This window comes from Ziziphus jujuba, chromosome 5 (genome assembly GCF_031755915.1).
Source record: "Ziziphus jujuba cultivar Dongzao chromosome 5, ASM3175591v1".
In the NCBI taxonomy this organism is placed as follows: domain Eukaryota; kingdom Viridiplantae; phylum Streptophyta; class Magnoliopsida; order Rosales; family Rhamnaceae; genus Ziziphus; species Ziziphus jujuba.
In genome coordinates this window covers 3,140,747-3,153,415 of record NC_083383.1, presented here as the reverse complement: position 1 = coordinate 3,153,415, position 12,669 = coordinate 3,140,747, and the positions used below count along the sequence as shown (strand labels likewise).

The following is a 12,669-nucleotide window of genomic DNA, read 5'->3' as shown; positions in this document are numbered from 1 at the left end:
TTTGTTCTTCTGACGATAGGGAGTGTGCGTTGGTTGTTTGTCATCTTTAAGTCAAAGCTAACTTTTTCCAAGATGCACTACTGAGTACAAAATTTATCAAGTAAAAGAAGAGAAAGGCGTTTCTGTTGTAATGTACATAAATAAATAATTTCCAAGTTTGTTATGCTAGGGGTAATCTTTTTTTAAAGAAAAAACATTCAGCAATCGAATTGGAATCTGTATCATACAATACCCAAAAAAGAATTCGCCCACGTCATTCTTTATATGTGTATTGAAAAAAGAAAAAAAGAAAAGAAAAGGCAGAAGTTATATTATTACCCAAAAAAAAAAAAAAAAAAAAAGGAAGTTTTAAAACCCACGTATTTTATCCTGAAATATGACGTAGATGGGTCGGTCCCTCCCAATATTCCTCCCGGAAACAGAATGATAAATGATGAATAATTTATTCATAATTTTTTTTTTTTTTTGGTCTTCAAAATAATCCAATAATATTACTTTATTCTATATGGGCGACGCAAACTTTTTATTTTGTATTTTTTCAACATCTTTTGAACGAATTGTGACACATTTCCATGGTTCTAAACTTTCCCTAATATGGAATGCATGGCATGATAATATAGAGCAAGGATTGAATGAAAAGCTGCAAATTTTTTTTTTTTTTTAAGAACTTATATTTAATCTATGGAAGTGAAAATAAAAATTTGTTTTTATTTATTAAAAATGTCATTTACCAACCATTATTATTGGTAAAAGATTTTCATTAAAATTTACCTATAATAATTTAAATTATTATCATTTTCATAAAAAATAATAAAATTTAATATTTAAATTAAAATTTATCATATATAATTGATCATCATTATCAAAGATAGCAAGTAATAAATATTTATTGAAATGAATCTAAATAATAAAAATTATATTTTATCTTTTAAAATGTTTAGAGTTTAAGTTTATTTATCTTTTATTTTGTTATAAATTAAATATTTCGGTGTCCTTGTGAGAACAGCTAGAGCCAGTAGTAACTGAGTTTGAATTCTCAATACAGGTGGAGATTTTTTTAAAAGAAATAACGATTTTCTTATGCTGATGATAAATTCAGCTGTTTCACTCCCTAATCTTGACATGCTCTACCAATATCCAGAGTCTTGTTTTTAGAGGATGTTGTGCAAATTACTAAGCCAAGTTTTATTTTTTCCTTATATATATATATATATATATGATTTTCTTCATATATGTGCTAATTGTGGAACTGCATCACGCAACGAGGAGTCTACTAGGTAGTACCATCGCTCTGAGTTCCGACTTCTGAACAAATTTTCACATCATCAATTGGGCCTAGGCTCATGATAATTATAAGCCCAGTTAATGGGTAACAAAGCAACTAGCAAAAAGTTCTAGTTAGATGGGCTATTGAAGCCCACATTGATATATGACGAAAATAGTAAAAATTATTGACATGAGTTGAATTATTATCTCTCACAAAAACTAGGGATACTATTATTTCTTTTATATATATATATATTCTAACATTTTTCATATTTTTCTTTGGACTTCTTTGTATTTTTAAATGTGTTTTTTTTTTTAAATAATATTATTATATTTATAAAAATATTTATTGAATTGGTTATTAAATAATATAATAATATTTAATTGTTTATTTTTTAATTTATTTTTTATTTAAAGGTTATGAATATATCAACAATAATATTTTAACATTTATCATTTGATAAATATTTTGATAAGATAATTTTTTTTAAGATAAAGTTATCGAATTTTAAATTAAGATACTCTTTAATTATTAACAATTTATCTGCCATGATATTTTTCACGTTATTCACTATGATTAACAGAAAAGCAAGCAAAGATGATACGGTCATTTGAGTTCCCTTGTTCGCCCAATTTTCATTCTTACGGTATTGTCTTTCTCTATCACTACAATAAATTTAAAAAAAAAATTAAAAAAAAAAAGTCCTAACCCAACAAATATAAGAGTTCATTCGGTGCAAGTTTTGATCATTGTCTATGGAGCCCTCTCATAAAAGGTGGGCGAAATTTCTATCTAATTTGGAAATCAAATCTTGAAAAATAATAAAAATAGATTCTCTTTAAAATGGAGTTTTCATGCCCCATATTAATTGTTTTTCCAAAATTAAACTGCGAACTGCCTAACAAATTCTGTAAATGAACTGGATACCAAATTAGAAAGGTGTGGCGTTGCTCTTTGTAAGCTCTTTGATTTTCTATGAAAATAGAAAAAGCTAGAAAGTCAAAATTATGGGCGAAAATTTTCAAGATTCATTTGTGACGTGGATAGAAATTTCCAACAATAATTTAACAGAATTTCGGGAAAGCCTTGTTTGGCTACACATGCCACTTCATATGCACGTACGCGTTTATCCGAAGAGAGTTTTTTTTCTTTGTTTTTTTCGGTGAATATTATCCAAGGAGAATTTCCCGCTACATGAATGAAACTGATTCTCTGTATAAACACTTTTAAATCATCGTTTTGACTAAGTTGCTTATTTGTTTACAGAGAAATGCATCATGGAACGGAATCTCAATTAACTTCCTTTTCTAGGATCTAAACCCGCGTAGTTATCTTTAAATACGAAATAATTTTAATTTGCAAAGTTAGTTTACATTTTTATTTATCAATCAAATCTGAAAATAAAAATAATATATATATATATATATATTGCATGCATTTATGTTGAAACGTACCCTAAAGATAAAATGAAATAGAAAAATCTCAATTTTGTACTTGAACCGTTACACCTTCTACAGTGATTATTAAAGAAAAAAAACTATGAAAGTGAGCAAAGTTTTTTATTTTTTAAAATTTTTTTTTTATAATTCTAAAGACGGGCAGATAAATATAAGAAAACAAAGATATATATATATATATAATGATGTATGGGAAAAAAAAAATAGTCATAAAAAGTTAATTTCCTTTTAAATGTCAATCTATTTAGTTAAGAAAAAAGTTTAAAATTTTAAAATAAATAAACAGTGGCCCAAAGCATTGACTTAATTTTAAACACACGTGGAGTGGTAATTGAAGCTGGAATTTAGATGTAATCAATTATCAATTATATTTCGAGCCATCCTGTTTTATTGTCTTCCTTGTGATTTTGAAGCATAAAAGGAAAGTTAATGCCTTTTTTACTGCAACTATAATTATTTACAATTTAATCAATACTATTTTGCTGAAAATGTAATCCTTGAATCTGATAAGTTGACATGACACTGAATGGTAAGATGATTTTTTGTTTTTTTTGTTTTTTTTTTTTGGATAAGCCCGGAATGGTAAAGTTATATTGGTACATCTCATTGAAATGGTGAAATTGACTATTAAAATCCTCTGTGGAGCCAAAACAATTATTCATTATTTAATCTATATTTTCACATGGTCTAGGATCAGTCCATTCGGCAGGGGTGCTTTTTGTTCCAGAACGCAACCAGAGAGTTGTAAAACGATGCTTCTTTCGAAAATACAGCGAATTACGACTATTTATTGATACTTTCTACAGGATTAATATTTGATCCTTTTGGGCTTATACCATCTTTTGTTTTTTTTTTTTCTTGAAAACATACTACTTGATGTTATTTTTATTGTTTTTATTTTATGTGCATGAAATACGCAAGTTGTTTATTTGTAATTTCCTGAGTTTTGATTTTCAGAAAAAAATTGCCTGAGTTTGGATAGAATTGATACATATTTCGTAGATTACAGTTATGGATTTGTCCAATTAACAATGTTGGTTGCAATCAACCCAATTGAAGATCAACATGTGTGTTTATTTTCAAACGTTAACGATAGCAATTGAAGTTACTTGTCGCAATATCCAACTTCTACCATTGGTCCAAGTGGTAATAGAATGAGATTTTGACTCAAAGTGCACGCACACCATTTCTACATTAGAAGGAGGAGCTCAAAATCATAAACCTTTGGATGTACATATTGACAGTTGAATTAAGACGTTAAGCAATTTATTTTAAGCAATCGATAACACACAAAATCCTCGGTTTATGTTTTTTTTTTTTTTTTTTCCCCCCTAACAAAAATCTAAATAAATAAATAAACAGCCTTCATGCTTCACATAAGCCATATAGCCCGTTGCACTCCAAAATTGTTCGCATGGTTTTCACAATTTGCATTGGTGAATTTTCAATCCGTATTCTATTAGTAAAAAAGGATACAGTAAGGTTTCCGAAAGTATAATTTATTATTAGTTTTGGCTAGAAATATAGTTGATTATTTTTTTAGATTTAACATAATAGCACAATTAATATATAAATGTCATTTTATTTCTGTTAGTGGGAAAAGAATAATTGACCAGTATAAATAAAATTGATCAAGGAAAGTAGAGAACATTTATTAAGGATTAAATTGGAGTAAATATATGTATTTATACTAGTTTGTTGTCATATATAGTCCATGGAACACATTCAAATTCAAAGGTCAATCAGCATCTAACCGTATATCTATGCGCCATGTGAACTCCAATGTGGGATTCGAGAGTATTATATATACCCATGGCGAATAACGACATCAAACGATGCACGGAAGATAACAGATTGAATCCAACGGTGGTGGGCCATGTAGTATGAAAGAAAGAATCCCATGTGACTTGAGGGTTGAGGCTTTGACGCAGCTTCCGGTGTCCGGTTAAAGAGGAACCCCGCCGGTCCCACAAACCACACCCCACCCCTCATCTCATCACTCAAAATGACTTTTGCATTAAAAGCTGTTAAAGGTCAACTCTACCTCACTGTCACCAACTAACACCCTCTTTCTCTCTCTCTTTCTTTTTTTTACTTTTGGCCTGATTTTAACCTAGTCACCAATCCAACGGCTAATACCCATCCTTTTGACCTTATCCCTCTCTCTCTCTCTCTCTCTCTCTTTTCTCACATCATTTATGCACGATCTCCAACCGGTTTCGTCCCGTTAATGGGGGCTCCACCTTGAAGAAGGAGTCAATGTTCTGACAGAAATTGCTCCACGTGGTTCAATCTAAATGGTGGGTGAGTTTGACGGCAGAAGAAGTGAATGGACATATCCGTCATCCCGATGCCTTGCATTGGGAGGGCATCAGTTTGACTTGAATGCCCTTTTTTCATCCTTTGCCTTCTCTCTTTCTGCTTTTGCTTTCCTCGTCATCATAATTTGATTGTTATTTATTTATTTATCATTTTCATATTGAAACAAATAAGATCTACCTATTTTATTTATATTATATAACGATTAGAAGCAGTGGCTCTCATATTTGGTTAATCTCTTATGGTGGTATTGAAGAGATGGCTGTGGAGCTGATGATGGGTTATGGGGTTGATAGTTTTGTAGCGAAAATGGAAGAGAACGCTGTGAAGGAAGCAGCGTCGGCTGGGATTCAGAGCGTTGAGAAATTCATAAGATTGATTTCTCAACAGCAGCAGCAGTATCAACAACAACAGGCTTCTTCTTCCAGTGCTGAAGCTGGTCCCATGGAATATGGGACTGTTGCAGATGTGGCTGTCAACAAGTTCAAGAAGGTAATTTCTCTGCTGGATAAAGGAAGAACAGGCCACGCTCGCTTCAGAAGGGCTCCAGTGGCTCCTTCTGCTTCTTCTTCTCCTCAGCCATCCCATCAACAATCGTTGAACCAGGACACAGGGCTTTCGGTTCCCCAACACAATCACCGTAAACCAGAACAACCTTCCTCTGCTTTTAAGGTTTACTGCCCAACACCCGTGGTGCGTTTACCTCCTCTGTCTCTGCCTCTGCCTCTGCCTCTACCTCAGCCTCATAGTCATGGCCTCCAAACTCATCACAACCAACTAAACGCTTCTTCGGCTATGCTGACCAAAAATGGTCCTGTTGAGAAAAAGGATTCCACAAGCACCATCAAATTTTCACCTTCGCCGCCGATATCGGCTGCCAATTCGTTTATGTCTTCGTTAACAGGGGATACTGAAAGTCTGCAGCCTTCCCTGTCCTCGGGTTTCCAGATTACGAATATGTCTCAGTCATCCGCTGGTAAACCCCCTCTTTCTTCGTCTTCGTTGAAAAGAAAGTGCAACTCGGTCGATGATGCGGCGCTCCACTGTGGCTCGTCTTCTGGGCGATGCCACTGTTCCAAGAAAAGGTCGGTCTATGTTCCATCTATTTCTTTGCCTTTTTTTTTTTTTTTTTTTTGTTTAAAGAAAAGAATTGTTTTTGATTATTGGACTTCAATTGCGTGGATTAAGCAGGAAATCGAGAGTGAAAAGAGTGATTAGAGTCCCAGCGATTAGCATGAAGATGGCAGATATACCACCAGATGATTATTCATGGAGAAAGTACGGCCAGAAACCCATCAAAGGCTCCCCACATCCAAGGTCGGTTTCTTCAGTCTATAATTTGCTTTGTTTCTTTTCCAATTCTTCACGTTTCGTAGTTTGGAGGGCACTCTTGATTCGGAATTTGACCCATCTTTTTGACAAGGTCGTTTCTCTTGCTGAATGACAATGCAACTCGTTGACTATGGGTCTCCTAATTTTACCACAATGATATGAAAAAAATATTCAATCTTTTTCAGTTTTTGTTCATAAATGATTTGTCCTTTTATTATTCTTTTTGTGGGGTTGTAGGTCATTTACGTTGCAAACTCTTTCAATGAGAAAAAAAAAAAAAAAAGAATTGAAATTTGAGAGTGAATTATTTGCTTCAGAGTCAAGCAACTCTTTTAGTATTTCGAATTCTTCAATTTCTAAAATTTTCTAATACACCATTGCGTGTTCTGAGAATGTCTCTGTCTTTGTCCCAATTACAGGGGCTATTACAAATGCAGTAGCCTGAGAGGCTGCCCAGCACGCAAACACGTGGAGCGTGCCTTGGACGATCCAACGATGCTGATTGTAACGTACGAAGGCGACCACAATCACTCCCACTCTATCACTGAGGCAGCGGCCGCTCTGATTCTCGAATCGTCTTAGTCAAACCAATCAAGTGGCTTAGAACGTTTTCCCAATTTAAATTACATGCAATCATTTTTAGGGCACACATGGTTAACGATGGGGCTGGGCACCGTCTTGAAGAAGATTGGTGGGTATGCTAGCTGCCTATGCATAGAATTCCTTGTTTTAATTTTTTATTTTTGGGGATAAGGTTTTAGACTCTTTGATTAGGAATTAAAAAAGAAAAAAAAAAAAAAAGTAAAATATAGGATAGCGTAGAAATGATGGATTTGGTGGGAGGTCAGTCATGCTCAGTACTGGTTTCTTTTAGACTTTTTTTTATTTTGTTTATTATATTCATTTGTATTTTACTTTTATATATTTTTCAAATACATGATGGTGGTGGATGTTGCCGAGGATGCCCACTTTCTGTTGTTCCCAACTCCACTCAACAATTTTTTAACCACAAAAATGAGGAGCAGTCAATGTACAGTAGAAAAGGAGTGCATTTTGTTTTAGATACAAGAGGTTTCGTGTGCGGAACGGTTGACATCTTGAGACCTAAGACTTAATTTAGTATTTAGCTCCGCGAGTGGTGAGGGGTGGTGAGAGAAAAAGAAATCTATATATAAATATCTATATATATATATATTAATATCAGATATAAGGACTAGGTTGGTTTAATTTATTTATATACAAATGACTTTAAATTTTCAACTATTCTTGGCATGGAATTGGCGTTGATTGATTAGGAAGTGAGAATTTATTTATGATGGAGAATATAAAGAAATGGGTTTGGATTGGAGGAGTGGTAAGAGTCCATGTGTGACCCACCGAAATCAGGGAATCTATAGCAAAAGTCAAAGTGGGCCGGTTGGAGGGTGTTTGATAGTCTCTCTCTCTCTCTCTCTCTCTCTCCCCTTTTTATAATGAGTGTGGAAGGTATATGCTTGCTTTTTGTATACCGCTTTCTTCGTCACACTCGGTGGCTTGCTGATGTTGCTTTCCGCAGGAAGAATTACTACTTTCTATTTTTATATGTAATTCTGACATAGTTTGGAATTTATATTGTGATTTCCTACCTGCTTAACCTATACAATCTAATAATGAGAAATATTACCAGAAACGATAGAAAAAAAAAAAAAAAGTCTTTTGAGGGTCTGGATATGAAGCAACCCAGAATAGATTAGTGCGACTTGTATTGTAAAATGGTGCAATCCAAAAGTATCTATTTTTGTGTACTAACCAAACAGGGATGGATGAAGAAAAGCTGATTTTTTACGGATTTTGGCTTAATTGTCTTTTTCAGAATCATATGAGAAAACTTGGAATGGGATTTTGTGTTACTTGACCTTACAGACCAGCTTTATTTGGTGGTCAGGTTCTTGAATATGGTCCTTTCTTCTAAGCCCAATAAAGGAAGCATCTTTGTTCTTTTTTGTACTTTTTTATTTTTTTTTTGGTTTATTTTTTATTGATGTGTATTGATCTGTCAAATAAAAACACTGTAGCTTTCAAATATTGGAGGGATTGGTTTTAAGATTGGAATACTCTTAGGCAACACGATTTGAACAACGGGTCAATCACGTTGCCGTACTTCGTGCTCCGAATTCAATTGACTGGTAATCCATTTTAAAACCGTGGTAGAGACATGTTGCCCCAAAGTGTTTTTAGTAGGTTTTAGCAGGGGTTCTTGGTTTCTCCGGAGTCAAATGTTCTTTTTGATTCTCGATACAACAAAAAATGATTGGTATATGCTTCACTTCCCACTGGAATTTATGTGACCGCCATTTGAAACAAGCGTAAACCAAACCGAATACAGCAACAGCTATTGAAGAAACCGCTAAGTTTTGGGCTACGTCACGGCATGAATGATGACTGGCTGTTTTGAGTATTTTATTCGGCCACTCAGTAGGGCATTGGCGCGAGTAATTAAGGTCATATTTTGATTTTCTTATTTTGAAAACCAGAAAGACATTATTGACAAAGGAAAAAAAAAAAAATCTATATATATATATATATATAAAACTTATCTCTATTTCGAAATCATAAAGAGTGTAGTGGGATCCAACGTCTTTTTCCTTTCGTGTCTTTTTTCTCCATCTTTTCTTTTTCCCTTTATTCTTTTCAAATTTTAATTGGACTTTCTTTTGACATGATTTGAAATATTATTCAGTAAACAGGATTGCTATGAAAGCCCAAGGCCAGTGTGCGAGGGATTGTAGCTTGGACTTACCTTTTTCATGGCTCAGATATAGTACCACTTATATTTGGGGAAAAGATTTGTGCTTTTGTTTTTTTGGTGGGTAGATTTGGAGGCAAATTTTAGTATTTGAACCCTTACGAGATTGCATTGTCAGGATTACAATGTTCACTTTGAATTTCGTAGATATAGACCAAGTATACAATAGATATAGCTACTGTAAATCATAAAATTCAAATTGGAATTTCAGTACTTTGAGACATAAACTGATAAATCAACAATAACATTGGATGAGTGGGGACCCAAGTAAAACATTTGCATGAACAACAAATTGCTAGGGACGTAACTTCCTCCATTTTCTTTCTCTAAATCATCTACATATTTAATTAAGCTCTCTCAACTTTGAAGTTGAAATACAATAGTATTGTTAATGAACACTTTTGCCACGTGGACCCAATTATACATTGGCCACCACAAAGAAATAAAAAATTATGGAATCCAGTATATATGCAAGTTGAGACTAATTTAATTTGACATCGAATTGAAAGCAAACCTAATCCCTTCCCTTTTATATAACAAATAAGACCATTGTCGTTTAATTTAATGCCACTAAAAAAAATACTGAAGAAAAAAATATATCAAGTCGCTTCACCGTTATTTGTTTTCCTTCCCCTAATGAAAAGCTTAATCCCGAAACTAAAATGAAGATTTATCAAGGAATACAATATCTGAAAGTAGCCTGCCTTTGATGATTTTATAATTTATTTTGGTTTCTAAGTTACACTTTAAATTTGCAATTTTTTTTTTTTTTAAACTATTGATTTGATATATACCACCACACTCTTCACCCACTAGGTACGCATGCATAGCAAGTAGGTGTCAACGAATCTCGTTTCATTTTTTTGGGGTTTTGTTTTTCGGAATACGGATGACAATGAGGCAAGGACCTGATAGATAAGAACTAGAGAACTAGAGAACTCATCACCTGCAAAAGAATATAAGGAAACAAATGCGTAGAAAATTTAAATATATAAAAGTTCTGATCCATATATGCAAATAACAAAATATATGTGCTTACGTGGCTATGACTTCTTATTCTATAATTCAACGTATTTTTACTTCTTGAATATGATCTTTTTGGCCACCTTTTGGAACGAAATTAAAGTGGCCTCTAGCTAGCTAGAAAGAAAGAGAGTAGCAAGACGTAGGAAAAGAATGAAGATCATCCCGACCAAACTCTTAGTTTCGACCCTCTACATCCTACTCAGTTTCCTCGTTGTCAACGCTGTATCACTTTCCACCAACAAACAAAAACCTTTGCCTCAGCCTTTGGTGTTTGCTGACCAAAGGCTCGCAATAGTTTACCCTGTTATCCAAAATTTCAAGTCCATAATTACTTCTGATCCTCTGGGCATCACCAAATCATGGGTAGGCTCAGATGTATGCAAGTATAGAGGATTCTACTGTGACCATCCGCCTGATAATCAGTCAGCTATCGCTCTTGCTTCTATCGACTTCAACGGATTTCAGCTTGGTGCTCCAACTCTTGACGGCTTCCTTGATCAGCTCCCTGACATTGCTCTGTTCCATGCAAACTCCAACAACTTTACTGGTACAATTTCATCGAGCATCGCTAAGCTTCCCTATCTCTACGAACTCGATATTAGTAACAACAAGTTTTATGGTCCATTTCCAAGTGCTGTTCTGGGCATGAATGGCCTAACTTTCTTGGATATTCGTTTCAATTTCTTCAGCGGGTCAGTCCCTCCACAGATATTCACGCAGAATCTCGATTACCTCTTCATCAACAACAACGATTTCAGGCAGAAGCTTCCTGATAATCTTGGCAGCTCTCACATTCTCTGTCTCACCTTGGCGAACAATAAGTTCATTGGCCCAATTCCACGGAGCATTGCCAAAGTTTTGTCCTCTGTGACTGAAGTTTTGCTCCTCAATAACGAGTTGACTGGTTGTTTACCTTACGAGATAGGACTTCTAAAAGAGGCTGTAGTGTTCGATGTTGGTAACAACAGGTTAACTGGTCCATTACCATTCTCCCTGGTTTGTCTAGATAAGGTGGAACAGCTTAATTTTGCTGGTAACTCGTTTTACGGTATGGTACCAGAAGTGGTCTGCGAGCTGGAGTATTTGGTAAATTTTTCATTGTCCAATAATTATTTAACGAATGTCGGTCCGATCTGCAGAAGTTTGATTGAGAGAGGAGTTCTTGATGTTAGGAACAATTGCATTCCTTATCTTCCAAACCAGAGATCAATAGCGGAATGTGTGGCTTTCTTTGCACAACCCAGGTTCTGCCCTCATATGTGGTCTTATACTTACATTCCCTGTATGTTTCCTGGCTTTTCTTCTTCTGCTTCTTTCATTCCTCAAGTGGCTCCTACACCTTGACTGTTCTTCTTCTCATAGGCAAAGGGACAAAGGGATTTAGTTTCAGTGCTTTTTTAACTTGATTGTTCAAATGTCAATTTCATTGAAATTGTACGCATAATACGGCAACTCTTTTTTTTTGTTTTGTTTTGTTTTTTTCCCCTCTCTTTCTTCTGTAATATCTTATCCTTGAAATTAATGCTACTAAAAATCAGCAGTTGCATCCATAAGCATTTAACACGGCCAATAAAATTCCTAGTGAAACGTATCGATTTTTGGGAAATTAATAATTTTTGGATTGGGAAAATCGAAAGGAAAAATGAAAAGAAGAAAAAAAAAAGCTATAGAGATGGGAACAGAGTGCTTGTGCTGCTGTACAAGAAATTGCTGTCCTGGCAGATTCACTTTCTCGGTGACAACCTTTTTTCCCAACCTAAGTGGTTGTAGGTGAAAAGTGTTTGTGGTCGAGTGAGGTAAGGAATATGATTCAACCATATCATGGAAGTATGATAATGATCCGTTTCTGTAACTCCGTAATAGTCCTGATTCATATAATTTGGCCATCATGTACAAGATTACGATTGAAAATGATATATAAATTATAGACTCTTGATTGGTCCCTGATCTATATTAATTTTAAATTTGTTAATGGAGGGCTACATAAATTAAGTGGAAGCACTTCTGTCATCTTGTTTGGGTTAAAGAGACAGAGTCAATGGAGACGGCTTGCTCGCAAATTTTTTTCTTTTTTCTTTTAATAAATTTCATGCATATAAACATCATTTGTTTTATATGCTGGTTTCCAACAATTAGATTAATAGAATCCATACTGGCGCAAGTTTTGATTGATCTAGAGTCTTGACCCAGCTTCTCTATATAATCAAATAAACAAAAGCAAAATGATCTGAATCCGACGGAGATCGCACAATAGAAAATCTTAGCTTTCTTGACAATAGTCCATGTCAGTCGGAATTTTAATGGATTACCTTTTACGTTGTAATATAACGAGCTTCATGTTCCTTTTAAATTCTTGGGATAAATTTCGATACTCTCGTTTTAGACCATCTCCCATGACATATTTATTAGTTTTGTTTTTTTTTGAAAAAATTTTGCTACATCATATATATATATATCTATAATTTTTAAAAAATATATATATT

General features: G+C 34.1%; 2 protein-coding genes across 2 annotated transcripts; both read left to right on the top strand.

Moving 5' to 3' along the window:
• The first annotated feature begins 5,093 nt into the window (after window positions 1-5,093).
• Window positions 5,094-7,337, top strand: LOC107420009 (probable WRKY transcription factor 7). Its single transcript, XM_016028867.4, has 3 exons — window positions 5,094-6,128; window positions 6,235-6,360; window positions 6,795-7,337. Exons 1-3 carry the CDS (start codon window positions 5,302-5,304, stop codon window positions 6,955-6,957), a joined length of 1,116 nt encoding a protein of 371 aa, XP_015884353.3. The 5' UTR covers window positions 5,094-5,301; the 3' UTR covers window positions 6,958-7,337.
• Window positions 7,338-10,194: 2,857 nt separating this feature from the next.
• Window positions 10,195-11,876, top strand: LOC107419983 (uncharacterized protein At4g06744). Its single transcript, XM_016028833.4, has one exon. It carries the CDS (start codon window positions 10,337-10,339, stop codon window positions 11,528-11,530), a length of 1,194 nt encoding a protein of 397 aa, XP_015884319.3. The 5' UTR covers window positions 10,195-10,336; the 3' UTR covers window positions 11,531-11,876.
• Window positions 11,877-12,669: the final 793 nt, after the last annotated feature.

Excerpts from the sequence above, each read along its gene's own strand:
- LOC107419983 (XM_016028833.4), top strand. The coding sequence starts at position 10,337 with ATGAAGATCATCCCGACCAAACTCTTAGTTTCGACCCTCTACATCCTA.
- LOC107420009 (XM_016028867.4), top strand. The coding sequence starts at position 5,302 with ATGGCTGTGGAGCTGATGATGGGTTATGGGGTTGATAGTTTTGTAGCG. Across the intron at positions 6,129-6,234 it reads TGCCACTGTTCCAAGAAAAG|GAAATCGAGAGTGAAAAGAG; the intron begins GTCGGTCTATGT and ends TGGATTAAGCAG. Across the intron at positions 6,361-6,794 it reads AAAGGCTCCCCACATCCAAG|GGGCTATTACAAATGCAGTA; the intron begins GTCGGTTTCTTC and ends TCCCAATTACAG.